The 13,004-nt window shown below is 59.1% G+C and overlaps 2 protein-coding genes across 3 annotated transcripts in view; one reads left to right on the plus strand and one right to left on the minus strand.

The window, feature by feature from the left end:
• RIMS4 (regulating synaptic membrane exocytosis 4) overlaps nucleotides 1-3,458 on the plus strand; it is a 58,481-nt gene extending 55,023 nt beyond the window's left edge. For both annotated transcript variants that reach the window (XM_059133563.1, XM_059133564.1), the window contains exon 6: nucleotides 1,724-3,458. In XM_059133563.1, coding sequence (XP_058989546.1) covers nucleotides 1,724-1,942 — 219 coding nt within the window. In that variant the 3' untranslated portion in view covers nucleotides 1,943-3,458. The remainder of the gene's footprint in view (nucleotides 1-1,723) is intronic.
• Nucleotides 3,459-5,710: 2,252 nt separating this feature from the next.
• KCNK15 (potassium two pore domain channel subfamily K member 15) lies at nucleotides 5,711-11,353 on the minus strand. The gene is made up of 2 exons (XM_059133566.1): nucleotides 10,988-11,353; nucleotides 5,711-7,831 (listed from the first exon to the last, which is right to left on the minus strand). Exons 1-2 carry the CDS (start codon nucleotides 11,268-11,270, stop codon nucleotides 7,122-7,124), a joined length of 993 nt encoding a protein of 330 aa, XP_058989549.1. The 5' UTR covers nucleotides 11,271-11,353; the 3' UTR covers nucleotides 5,711-7,121.
• Nucleotides 11,354-13,004: the final 1,651 nt, after the last annotated feature.

Consider the following 13,004-nt stretch of genomic DNA (forward strand, 5'->3'; position numbering starts at 1 on the left):
GGGCTGGACTGAGAAAGGAAACATGTATTGTTCTTCGGGAGACAAGTGGTCGCTGGGGAGGCTCTTGCTTCCTTTGGGAATCCCCTGTGTGCACCCTGTGACGCTGTGAAGCTCTTACTGTATGTCCCTGTCAGAAAAGCTTGGGGAAAGTCTTCCAGCCTAGAGGCCTGTAAATACAATGTCGAACCCCAGAAGATTACCCAGGGGCCACATCGGTCCGCTAGAGGAAGCTCGTGCCTTCTGGCCTGGGCATCTTCAAAGACGCTTTGGAGAACGCCCTGCCTGGGATGTGGAGGGGGCGGGGCGACAGACAGCCTAAGGGGTCCTTGCTGCGGGGCGCTCTGACCGCCGCCAGAGCTGGACAGACCCACCGGCACTATACTCGAGGTCCAAATGCTAGTTGTGGTAGTGCGCGGGGGCTGCCGTGGCAAAGTGCCACCGACCAGGTGACTCACACAATAGAAATTTCTCATGGTTCTGGAGCTAGGAGCCCAAGACCAGGGTATTTGGTTTCTTCCAAGACCTCTCTCTTTGGCCTGCAGATGGCCACCTTCCCTCTGTGGGTCCTCGCGTGGTCTTTTTGCTCTGCACACATGTATCCCTATGGCCTCTCCATGTGTCCTGATCTCTTACAACTCCAGTGGGACTGGATTAGGGTCACCCTAATGGCCTCATTTGAATCTAAGGCCCTGTCTCCAAATCACGGTCGCACTCTGGGGGCTAGGGCTTCAACATGAATTTGGGGGGAACACAGCTGAGCCCACAACTCCAGTTTAAAATGAATTCATGCATGCACTAGAGGTGGGCTCCTGCTCAGCTGCCCAGGGGGCCACCTCGGGCAAGTGATTTAGCTTCTCCCAGTTGAAGCAACTGAAACGAGCGTTTTTGTTGTGAAGATGGCCTCTAAGGCCAGTATCACCTTGGGGCAGTCCGACACTGTGCATGGGGGCATGGGCTCACACTGTTCTCATCTCCCCCCTCCCGTGTGCTAGAGGAGCTGCTAAGAGTTCACAGGGAACTTTCACATCCACTCCTCTGTTCCTTACCTGCGAGGGAAACTGGGGGTAATTTCATTTAGAAACAAGAATTCGGAGACCCCGGGATGTTAGATGCCTTGCCCTAACCATTAAGCCAGGACTGGGATCAGGACCTATGTGTGTCTGAGCCTGGAAGCCGTGCGTGCGTTCTGACAGGCTCTATGGGGTGGCTGAGCCGGCCCACCTTCAGAGAGGGGACGGACCCGAGCACGGGAACCCCCCAGCTGGCTGCCCCGAGACTGTAAACCACACAGCAGGGAAGGCACTGCAGAAAGGAGGCTGTTGGACACAGGAAAGGGCATCGTCAGCCACTTCTAAGAACTTGGTTTCACGTAGGGGGTTTCCAAGGATCTGGAAGCAGAGCGCCTGGTGGGAGTCGTAGCGGGGACCAGGCAGGGGACTCCCCATGTAGGGTCAACCCTCAAGGCTTGGCATCCAAGACAGAGGAGGGTGTGGAAGGTGGAGTGGAGAGATCTGGCTGGGAGGCAGGGGGGCAGGAAGCCAGTCGTCCAGGCGAACAGTAACGGTGGCACCAGAGCCACGAAAACATGGTCAGGCTCGAGCCATTTTAAGACGGTAACATCCACAAGACTCAGAGGCGCGGGCGTGGGGGTGACCTGGAGTCTGGTTCTGGGCCTATTAGCAGCCCTGGCAGGGTCTGACCCACCATGTCTCTTGCCCTGCAGGTGATCGTGTGGGGGAACTATGGGCGGATGGAGCGGAAGCAGTTCATGGGTGTGGCCCGTGTGCTACTGGAGGAGCTGGACTTGACCACCCTCGCCGTGGGCTGGTACAAGCTCTTCCCCACCTCCTCCATGGTGGACCCGGCTGCGGGGCCCCTGCTCCGGCAGGCGTCCCAATTGTCCCTCGAGAGCACCGTGGGGCCCTGTGGTGAGCGATCTTAGGGCCGGGGTTGGGGGGGCCCCCTGACAAGGCCTGGAGAACGCCCAGCCCCAACCTGGGACCCCAGGCCCAGGGGCACATTGAACAGAGGAGGATGGGGTTCTCCCCCACAGTGGGGAAGCAGAATGGGGAAACCTGCCCCCCAGGGCCCCTCCTCACCCACTCTTTGCCTCCTATCCCCTGAGACCTTCCCTCTCCCAACGGGATTGGCTGCACTTTTGACTTGGCCGGTTCTTGCCCTGGTGGATGTGGCTGCAATCCGGAGAAAGGAGAGACTGAGGTGGCAGAGCGAACCATCCTCCTGTCCCAGACACTGTCCGACTGCTCCCCCTTTTCGCCTCCTCGGAAGCTCGCTGCCCGGAGCCAAGTCCAGAACCCAGCGGCCATCTCCATGGTGCCAATTACCAGCAAGTGTCTTTCCTGCGGCACCGGGTTCAGGCAGCTACTCCTGCCCCAAAGCTGATGGGGCAGCCTTGCAAGGATCCGGAGCCAGCTCCGGGGGGCCCAGAGCCTCCCGCTTGATGAGGAGCTTGGCCTCCCTCCTCCTGCCCGTGGAAGGAGCTTTGCCGCAGCCTGTCTGAGTCCATCTGTCTGTCCCTTCCTGCCTGCCCCTCTTCCGGTGGCTCTAGGAATTGGGGTCCAGCAGGGACCAAAGGAAAGGAGGCAGTGCCCTGGGCCTGGCACAGACCCCCAGGGTGCCCTGCTCCGTGGGACCGCAACAAGCTCGTTGAAAATGGTGGACTGGAAAGAACTGGATCGTCTGCGTTTTGGTGAAGGGGCTGCGGGACACTGATTTTTGAGAACCCCAACTCCAGAGAGCTCACAGCCTCTGAATTTTGGGGATGCTGGATTGGAGAGGGAGTCAGTAAAGTTGGGATTGGGACTGGTGGTGCCAAGGCAAGGGTTCCTCAAATTAGGAGAATCCCTCCTCGTTGGATGAGGTCAAAGGTCTTCTTGTCTACCCCTCTGCCTCCAGGCTAGGGGTCTGGGGAGGCAACAGAGCTTCCCTATTTTAGTCTTTTTAAACAAACCATCCTATACTAAGGGCAGAACCCACTGCCCTGGCCTCAACTACCTTGGCTCATGAGTGTAAGAATCAGGAGATTCCTTCTCAAGCAGGCCTGGGTAGCTGCCTTCCTGGCCCGGCCCTCCCCGAGGCCTACGGAAGCCCTTTTGCATGCTGGGAGGACACAGGCTGGCCCCTCTTTATAGAAGCACATTTCTGCCACCTCCCCCTGGGAGGCACCCAGCAGCCCCCCACCCCTCATTACCCAGTCCCTGCTGTGTAGGGCGTAGTCCAAGTTAGCTGGGTAGACTTAGTGTTCCAGGCCCCGGGGCCTGTTCTTAGCTTGCTTATAGTCCTTACAGAGCTCCAGGACAGGGGCGGAGAGGGGACGGCGGTCTCCCTGCTGGTCTGGGTCTGGGCCTGGGCCTGGGCCTGGAGCCGGGGTCGTGGGAGGCCTGCCGTTCCTCCCCTTCCCTCCCCCCGACCCCCAGGGTTGTAGCTGGAGCTGCCCCTTCTACTCAGATGTTCTGATGTATTATCCTTGATACAGGTTTTATTTGTGAAGCACTCCTGAGGGTTGTGGGCCTCGGTGGAGAGGTCTGGGCTCTGTCAGACAGACGAGGTCGTCTTCCACCTGGAGGCCCAGCTGTGCTCAGTCCCGCCTTCTCCGCGGCCTCACTCTAGGCTGTGGACCAGGCGATTTCTTCCACCCCGAACCCCTTCCCTCCCCTGCCCGCCCTCCCCTCCTCTCTCTGCCTGTTTAAGCCCTGGGGAGCCTTTAACGTTCTGGAAGAGTTATCTTGCCTCCATGGAGCTTCCCATGCTGCACTGGGAAGGGGAGTCGGAGATGCCCCTTTCTTTTCTCGAGCTCTCCCGAGCTTCCTGGGATTGTGCTGAGTGGAATCCCAAGGCTGGGGCAGGAGGCCGCCAGGGCCCTGGAGGGCCTCCCATCTGAGGCCCCGAATCAGCCCCTCCCCTGTTTGTTTTTTTTTTAACCAGTGTGATTTCTCCGCTGTTCGTTTATTACTCACCATTTGGAATATTTTGAGCCAGGAGAGCGCCTTCTCTCTCTAGCCGTCACTGCTCGGGTTGTTCAGGGGTAGCTTTTCAAAGACGGGGCAGAGCCTGGCTGTCCCACACAGAGGGCGAGAGGACTCGGTGCCCCCCCCAACCCCCCACCCGGCCAGAGCCTACCCTCCAGGGTCCGCACAGCCTTTATAAAGAGAGAACGCGCTCCAAAGCAATAACAACATCTGGGGGTGGTCACCGAGGGCCCCCCTCACTGACTTTCTTGTTTGTTCTGTGAAATCTCCGTTCACCTTCGGGTGGGGTGGGGTGGGGCTGGAGCCCTGTTTCTTTGTCTAATTGTTGTGAGCACATGCCCTGCTTCCAAGGGGCTCTGACCATTTGGTGCGGGAACCACTGTCTGTCCTCACCAAGAGATGGGGTTTTGGGGGAGGAGGTGACGGTTCTCAGTGTTAACTTGTCCCCACTGCTGCCTGACCCTCGGCGCACTCACACTCCACCTGGAGAGGCGCAGAGACGGAGCACCGTAGCGGTTTGGGAGCCGCGTGCTAGGGGCTGATTCTTTTCTCAATCACTGGGCCAAAAGTCACACGGAAGGGTACTGTGGGAGGAAGTCTCCATTTCCCTTTGCCAGAATCCGCTTTTCATACAGATGGGAAAGGGCCTTTGGGACCATTGGTGAAGTCCATTTTACAGAGGAGGACTGAGGCCAGGCCAGGCCAGGCCAGGCCTGGGAGTGCAATGGCGCCCCCTAGCCTGGGTCTTCTTCAAGCCCAGGCTGAGCTGCAGCCAGAGTGGGACCCAGTGAGGCCACTGTTTCACACAACACTTTCTCCTCCCTTCTCTCTGTAGAACCTCTCAGTGGCCCAGAAAAGATGGGCACCCTGTAGCCCCTCTGAGAGGTGAGGCAATTAAAGCCTGGAATCAGGAAGTGACTTGCCCAGGACCCTTCAACAAATGATCCATGGGGACAGAACAGGGGCTCTGTCCTGCTTCGCTCCTTCCTGGGACCTGAAGCCACTGACCAGGCAGGTCTGCCTTGATAAGTATTTGGGGCCTTTAAGCCCTGGGCCACCCAGCCCTGCCTGGTTCCATCTCCGAGGGCCCGGGTTTGGGGGAGAGAGTTGCCATAGAGACTTAGCTCTCCTGGGGTCTGGTCCAGCTGACTTCGGGTACACGGGATCTGGTCTAAGCCTTGGAGTCTGTCTGGGCAGAGGCTCCTGCTGCAGGAGGGGCCATAGCCCCATAGGACCAACCTGAGGGATGTGAGAAGCACCACTTCCTGCCTGGGGCTGGGTGGGAGCGAGGAGGCCGTGGTACACCGAATCTGAAGCCTCCCGACACCTTCAGATGTAACGATATCTGACCTTCCTGTTGTGCTTCTCAGACTTTTGCTTTCAAAGTGCTTTGACGTCAAGCACACGCTCCCAAGAGCCCCTGGGCAGTGGAGGGGGCCAGTATTCTCAGCCCACCTTAGCGAGGAGGGAGCTGAGGCCCGGGGAGGGAAGGCATCGGCTAAGGTCCCACTGTGGGGCCATGGCTGCGTCGGGACTAGAACTCAGTTCTCCAGCGCTGGAGAGCTGTAGGAGGTGAGGCAGATCGTGTAGGGGGTGGTTACACACTTTACAAGCTGATTCACCATCCAGTTCCTTAAACCAGGAGCTCCTGGGCACCCTTCAGTGTTGAGAGGCGGCGCTGAGCACCCCCCCCCCCAAACTTTGGAGCACAGCTGTTGCGTCAGGCAAGGCCACCTGCATTTATTTATTGAGCAGCAGCGCTGTGCCGGGCCCAGGGGACCAAGCCCCCTCCCGCTCCCCAGTAACGATCCCCTTGGCTCTCTGGGAGGGCCCCCTGTCTGTATAGCAGCACTTCAGAGTGGACGGAAAGCCGTCACGTCTGACTCACATGCCCTGTGGGGGAGGCAGACTGTGCCCACCGCACTCCCAGCGATGAGGACTGGCACTTTGTGAGGGCCAAGTGGAGACTTGAACCTGGGGCCTCAGGCAGCACATCTTGAACCCTTTCACTCCAAGGCTGCCTCCTAAGAGGGTGGCAGGGAGGCCGGACCCCGGGGTCCTCAGGCTGGGGGCCTTTCCATCCGCCCGCTTTTCCCTCACTCCCTCTCCGGGAGCAGGAGCTGCTCGGGATTTTGGGGAGGGAGGGTTTCCGGGGCCCCTGGGCGGGTGCGGCTCACGTTGCATTGTGTTTATGACCATGTAGCTCATGTTGAAAATTAAAGTTTTTGGCTTTTCTAACCCGGCTCGCTCTGCTTTGTGTTGAGAGTTCTGTCTGGGAAGCCAGGGGTAGTTGGTGTGTGAAGGAGCGGATGCTGCAGGATGCCAGCACGCCCCACTGTGGGCGCGGAACCTTCTAGAGATGCACGGCGGCTGGGGCGGAGGGGGGTGGCGGATTCCGGTCCTATTACAGAGCTGGAAACTGAAGCCCAGGTAGGAGATGACATTCCCCAAGGTCACATGATGGGCAGGTCCCAGACAAGGGCTCTTCCCACAGCAGGATGCTGCGTCCAGGTGCCCCAGGGGTGTGGGGGTTGTCAGCAAGGCCCCCCTCATCCTGAGGTGGCATGGCCAAGGATGAAGAGCAGCAGATGAGGAGGAGGGGAGGGTGTGCTGCATTCACACATGGGCCAATTCCACTCTACACCAAACAGCGAGAGAATGAACGATCATTTAAATAGTACGGATTTGCCACTCCTCCCCACTGCACAGATGTTTCCTGCCGACCATCGGATCCCTGTGTTGCTGGCGCTGTGAGTGGCTGGCCCCACTGCTGATTCCAGTGCTGAAGGTCGCCCATCTCCCCTCAAACACGGAAAACCTGCCTGTTGTTGCAACAGAAAAATGGCCACCTGTTCCCACTCCAGAGGGCGGGCTGGTGGAGAGCCTCTCCTGGGGGGTGCTGATGTGGCCACGCCTTCCCGAAACAATTTGAACCACAAGGGATTTGCGCCTACAGGGCAGCTGAAGCGTGGCCCTCGTGCTTATGGTGCGGCTTTAGGGGCTGGCCACAAAAGGGAAGGACAGACTGCCCGTGGCTGAAGACGGCCTGGAGGCCACAGCCCTTCACCCCTCTCTGAGCTCTGGGGAGGGTGCACTGACAGGTGACCCTGGGCCCAGGCCGGAGCTGGGCTGTCAGATGGACTTCCGCCGGGCCGGGAGCCTGCCCGCCCCGCCGCTGCCCACAGCCTCAGGACTGGAGGGAGGCGAGAAGCCCAGGTTGTCGCGGGCCCCCATCTGCAGCTGGTACACGCGCGAGGACACGGAGGTGGAGCCCCGGGCGCGGATGGGGCGGCGGGGCGGGGAGCGGCCGCGGCTCTCGGGCGCCCCCAGGCGGAGCGGGCTGGAGCGGCGGGCGGCGCGCTCGGGAGCGTCGGTGCTGGCCGCCAGGAAGCGCAGGACCACGAGGTTGAGGAAGGCGCCGATGACCGTGAGCCCCAGGAGGATGTAGAGGAAGCTGAAGGCCACGTAGGGCGGCTTCCTCTGCAGCGCCTCGTCGCTCTGCAGCGCCACGAAGTCGCCGAAGCCGATGGTGGTGAGGGTGATGAAGCAGTAGTAGTAGGCGTGGAAGAAGGTCCAACCCTCGAAGTGCGCAAAGGCAGCGGCCCCGAGGGCCAGGGTTGTGGCGCATACCAGCAGCCCGGCCACTACCATGTTCTCGGTGGACACCCGTGGCCGCGGCAGCCCCAGGCAGCGCTTGGCCGCCAGCAGGAGGCGCCGCACCAGCGCATTCAGGCGCTCGCCCAGGCTCTGGAAGGTGACCAGCGTCAGGGGGATGCCCAGGAGCGCATAGAACATGCAGAAGACCTTGCCCGAGTCTGTGCCTGGCGCGGCGTGGCCATACCCTGGAGGGAGAACAGAGGGTGGGGGGGTGGGGGTAAGCGCCGGCCATGGCCACCCTGCCTGGGCTCCCTCCTCAGCCCCAGAGCCCATGTAGCATCTTGAAGTACGGCTTCTAACTAGGCCATCCCCGCCTTTGAACCCTTGGGTGGCTATTCCTAATCGCCCCAAATGGTAAACAACCCACCCACCCTCAGCCGGGGAAGGACAAACGGCCTGCGGTCCATCCACACAGCCCGGTTCTGTTCAGAACAGAGAGGCATGAGCTAGGGTTACCCGCGGCCGCAAAGGGTGGCTCTCAGCTGCGTTAGGCAGAGTGAAGGAGGCCAAGCCCAAAGACAACGTCCTGCATGGTTGCACTGAAATGACATCCTGCAAATATTCCGGCACAACTACGGGGACAGAGAGCAGATCTGTGGTTGCCAGTCCTGGTGGCTGGAGGAAGGGTAACCAGAAGGAGGCAAGACAAATTTGGGGGTGATGGAAGCCTACCATGTCTTGGTGGTGGCTGCAGTTACCTGACAGGCCTTCATTTGTCAAAAGTCGTAGAAGGCTGCTACACTGGAAAATGGTGCATTTCACTGTGTAAGTTATGCCTTGATTTATAAATAAAGCAAAATCTTCCACGGTGCCCCAGTACCCACAGGAGAAAGTATCCACCAGTTCTCTCGCGGTGTCCGAGCTCTGCAGGGATCTAACTCCCTTCCCACTGGTCCAGCCTCACCCCGTGTTGCTTCCCCAACCCACATGTCCCACCTCCTCATGCCTCATCTCATCGTTTTTCCTCCTCTGGACTGCCCTGCACCCTGCCCCCTGGTCCACTTCTCCTTCCCACATCCTGCTCCAAGCCAGCCCTTGCTAAGCCCTTCTTCAGTCTGGTGTAGCACATGTTCTCTATCATAGGGGGACCTATGCGCCACTGGGCGTCCTTGAATCCTGGACCACTGCGCCATCGCCAGGGAATGAGCATTCCTAGAGAGAGGCGCGAACACTTTCTTGGTATTCTCAAAGGGGCCCATAACCCAGGAACAGTCAGGTGGACCTTCCCCCAAAATAACACCCCTCCTCTAGCAGATGGGCACCACCTGCCAAAATGGAAATACTCAAATACACAAACCCTGGAACCGTGCTGTGCCACAGGGAGCAAGTCAGTCCCACGAGGTACACACGTGGGCAAAGTGAGGGAGGCACGTGGGTCATCACCAAAGCATCGCTGCTCGTGGTGAAAACTGGACAAGCTAAGCGCCCATGGAAAGGGGGATGCACAGCAGTGGCTCCAGCGGGGGTAGTTTTGTCCCTGACAAGGACATCTGCCTGTATCTACAGACACCTTTTCTCACAAGTGGGAGGCAGTGGCTGTGTGCTACTGGCATCTACAGGGTGGAGGCCACCGTGCACGGGGCGGCCCCTCAACAGGGTTATCCAGTCCAGCAGTTGGATAATGCCAAGGTCAATTACGGTTTTCAAGCAACCCAATGCAGGGTCAAGAGACTCGAGACCCTAAGATCAAAACCTGAGCTGAGATCAAGAGTTCGACACTTAACTGAATGAGCCACCCGGGCGCCCCACGGTGGCACAGTTTTTTAGGGTTTTTTTTTTTTTTTTTTTCAATCACCAAAAAATACTCGGTGAAAAAAGGCAAGAGACCGAACCGTGTATACAGCCTAAGATCCCCTGCCGGCTCTCTGCAAGGCTGACTTGTGCAGCCCCGATCGCACGGCGCAAGCTGGCGCCCCCAGGTGGCCAGAAAAGGCAAAACTCCGGCTATTTCCACTCCGTAGGTCTCTTTCCCAGGCTCGCAGATGCCAGCCAGGAACCCAGGTCAGAGAAGACCAAACCCAGCTCCAGAGGTCTCCAGATAGCGTGGGGGTGGGCAGAAGGGGTGGATGGGGTCTCACCCACTGGACACGTCAACAGAGAGTCTTGGGCTGAGCCCAGGTAGGGAAGCAGGGGTGCCCGTGTTGACACAAGAGGGCATAAAGGGCTGAATGGGAGCTGGGCCCACAGCTGGCAAACAATGAACTGTTATTACTAATTAATAGTGCCTCTTTAGCCTCAGGCACCACGCCAGGCATTTTACACACTTGACCTCATTTAAACCTGGCAACCACCCAGTAAGGTAGCAAGAACTGCATTTGCAGTCGAGAAAACTCGGGCTCAGAGAGGTACATCCAATTGCCAGAGAAGATAGGAGGCAACAGAGATGAGAACAGAACTCTGGGCTAGGTGATTGTAGAACTCAGGCTTTTAACCCACAGCTCACATCTACTTGCAAGGACATTATGAAAAAACTTTCTCCAGTGCTCGGACTTCCAGAGTGGTGATCCAAGCTCTGGGGTTGTGTGTGGGGTCATGCCTAGATATCCACAACTGGGACCTGGGCCGGCCTGACACCGGGCCTGGAGCCCTGCAGAGCCTGCTTCCCTCCTCTCCTGTTTCCCCAGGCTTCTGCTCAGCAGGTACCAGCCAGACGGTAGCCATGGCAACGGCTGAAGGTCCAGATGCTGCAGAGAAACTGCTCTGGATCCCCGAGGGTGAGGTCCAAAGCTTGTGGTAATCAGTCATTCCTTCAACAAATATTTATTGAGTGTCTACTATGCGCTCGGCTGGGTACACTGCAGTGACTAAGACAGACTAGATCCCGTTCTCGTGGAGTAACAGAATAATTATAATACAAAAATCAATCTCTATTTTTTTTAGTGTTGTGTGTGTCAGACCCTGCGCTAAAACTTTTCACATGCATTATCTCCTCGGCAATAATGATCTCAGCCCAGTCCCAAGATAAGGGAGGCCTATTAGCAGCCCTACTTTTTACAGAGGGGGAAACTGAGGCTCAGAGAGGTCAAGCAACTTGTCAGAGGTCACACAGCTAGGGTGATAGAGCCAGGCAAGGAAGCCTCCATCTCCAGCCACTCGTGCGCTCCGGCCCGCTGCCTCTGTCTCCCAGCCCCCGGAGGTTTCCTGAGCTGTCCCGCGTGCCACCTCCGGGCGAACTTGAGCTCCTGACTCCTCCCAGCCCCGCCCGCATGGGACGCCGGCCCCCTTCGGCGAAGGGCAGCTGAAATGACTAGTCCAAAGCCACCCAGGCGAGCAGGGGCAGAGAAGAGGTTCGAGCCCGGGGAGCGGGGTGGAGGGGGTGGGCGCGTCGCGGGGCCGCTCACCGATGGTGGTGATGACGGTGATGGCGAAGTAGAAGGAGCCGGCGAACTTCCACTGGCGGCCGGCGCGGTGCGGCTCGGCCTGCAGCGCCAGGCGCTCCAGCTCGCGGTAGTCCTCGGCCGAGAAGCCGTACTTCCTGCGGAACTCGCCGCGCTTCTGGGCCAGCAGCCGCTGGCGGCCGCGCTCCGCCTCGGACTCGAGCGCGTCGAAGACGGCGGCGCCCACCAGCAGGTAGGACAGGATGCACAGGATGAGCGCGGCCGTGCGCACGCTCTGCTTCCTCATGGCGGCGCCGCGGGCCCCGCGCCCCGGGCCCGTCCATGCGCCCCGACGGCCGCTCCGCCCTCCGCCCTCCGGCCCCCGCGGCGGGAGCGGGCTGCGGGCCGCTGGACGCGCGGGCGGGGGTGGGGGGAGGGGACGGAGGCGGGGCCTCGAGGGGGGGCGCGGAGGACCGAGAGGGCTCCTCCCGTTGCCCCGCCCCCTCGCGACACCTGCCTTTGTTTACCCGCCGGCGCTCTGGGCGCAGGTGTCTCTAAGCAGCAGCGACCGCTGGAGCAGAGCGTCCAAAGCCCAGGTCTGCGGATGTCCGGTCTCCACCGCTATGGGCCTGTGACCTTGGGCCAGTCAGCCAGCAGAACTTTACTGAGCACCTACTGGGACAAACTAGCATCCTGGGGTACCAGGAGCCCATATCCTAGAAAGGAGGTTTGGCTAACAGACTCACAAAGATCATTGAAGACAAGCGTGAGACAGAAGGGAGTTAGTCTCTGGGGGAGGTGGGCGTCGCCCCACCGAGGTGGTGGGAAAGGCCTCCAAGGGATGACTGGGGATGGAGCCTCCAGGCAGCAAGTGCAATCCTTTAAGCAGAGAACCTACATGAGCTGGTACCGGGGAAATGGGGTGCTGGGGGGTGGAGGAGCAGGGAATAGGAGGACAGAAAGGGGACCTCACACAGGGTCTTACAGGCCATTAGCCCGGAAAAGCTGTAAGCAGGAAAACAAACACACACCAGTGATCTGATTGACATTTTTTCAAAAAGAGTGTCCTGGCGGTCCATGGTAAAGGGGTGGAGGCTAAGAGCGAGGCCGCTTAGGAAACTCTGTAGTCCAGGAGCGTGGGGGTGTGTGGGGGGGCGTCAACCAGGGACACGGCCTCGGAGGTGCAGAGAAGCCCATGGATGGGAAATAGGGTGGGGAGCTGGGGCTGGGTGCACACAGCTAGCCATATTTCCCAGCCTCCTTTGCACTTACAACTGTCACCAGTGGCCTGTGGGCAGAAGTGACCTGTGTCAACTCCCAGGCCTGGCCCATAAGCCCCCTCCCATGCTGTCCTCCACCTGTCCGCCCCCACCTGTGGGCTGAATGGTAAAGGTAAAGTCTAAGTGGTAAATGGTAAAGGTAAAGAGAGGTAAAGTCTTTAGCAGAAGGCACAGACACAGGGTAGAAGGAGCCCGGGCACCCGAATGACCCCGCAAGGCCGCCTCCATGCCAGGAGCACCGATTCTGAGCTTCTGTTGTGTTGAGCCCCTGAGCTATGTGCTCAGTCTGTTACCCCAGCTGGTGTTACCCTGATGCGTGAAGCAGCTGCACCTGCTGGTGGCCTGGATGTAGGGGGCAAAAGGGGACTCCAGATGACGCTGGGTCTTTGGCCTGAACAGCTGGGTGCTTGGACCGCTTTCCGTTGACCTCACTCCCCAAGGAATGAGGTCATTGTTGCCGCCCAGCACCAGAGTCCAGGGTAGGTCTTTGTGGACACTCTGGGCAAGCATCCGGCAGCCTCTCCTGCAGGTGTCCAGAGCATCTGTGTGGCCTGGTCTCTGCTGCAGCCTTGGCACCCATCCCCCAACCCCCCATCTCTACTCCCACCTCTCTCCTCCGCCTCTCTCCCTGCAGCCCCTTTGTGATTTTTTTTTTTTTTTTTTTTTTTTTTTTTTTTTGCTTCAGACACACTGAACTATCAACTCCTTGCACAAACTCTTGCTTTGCTTAGAACAGTCCCCTTCCCATCACACTCAATAGC

This window comes from Mustela lutreola, chromosome 9, assembly GCF_030435805.1.
Source record: "Mustela lutreola isolate mMusLut2 chromosome 9, mMusLut2.pri, whole genome shotgun sequence".
Classification (NCBI taxonomy): Eukaryota; Metazoa; Chordata; class Mammalia; order Carnivora; family Mustelidae; genus Mustela; species Mustela lutreola.

Excerpts from the sequence above, each read along its gene's own strand:
- KCNK15 (XM_059133566.1), bottom strand. The coding sequence starts at position 11,270 with ATGAGGAAGCAGAGCGTGCGCACGGCCGCGCTCATCCTGTGCATCCTG. Across the intron at positions 7,832-10,987 it reads CACCGTCATCACCACCATCG|GGTATGGCCACGCCGCGCCA; the intron begins GTGAGCGGCCCC and ends TTCTCCCTCCAG.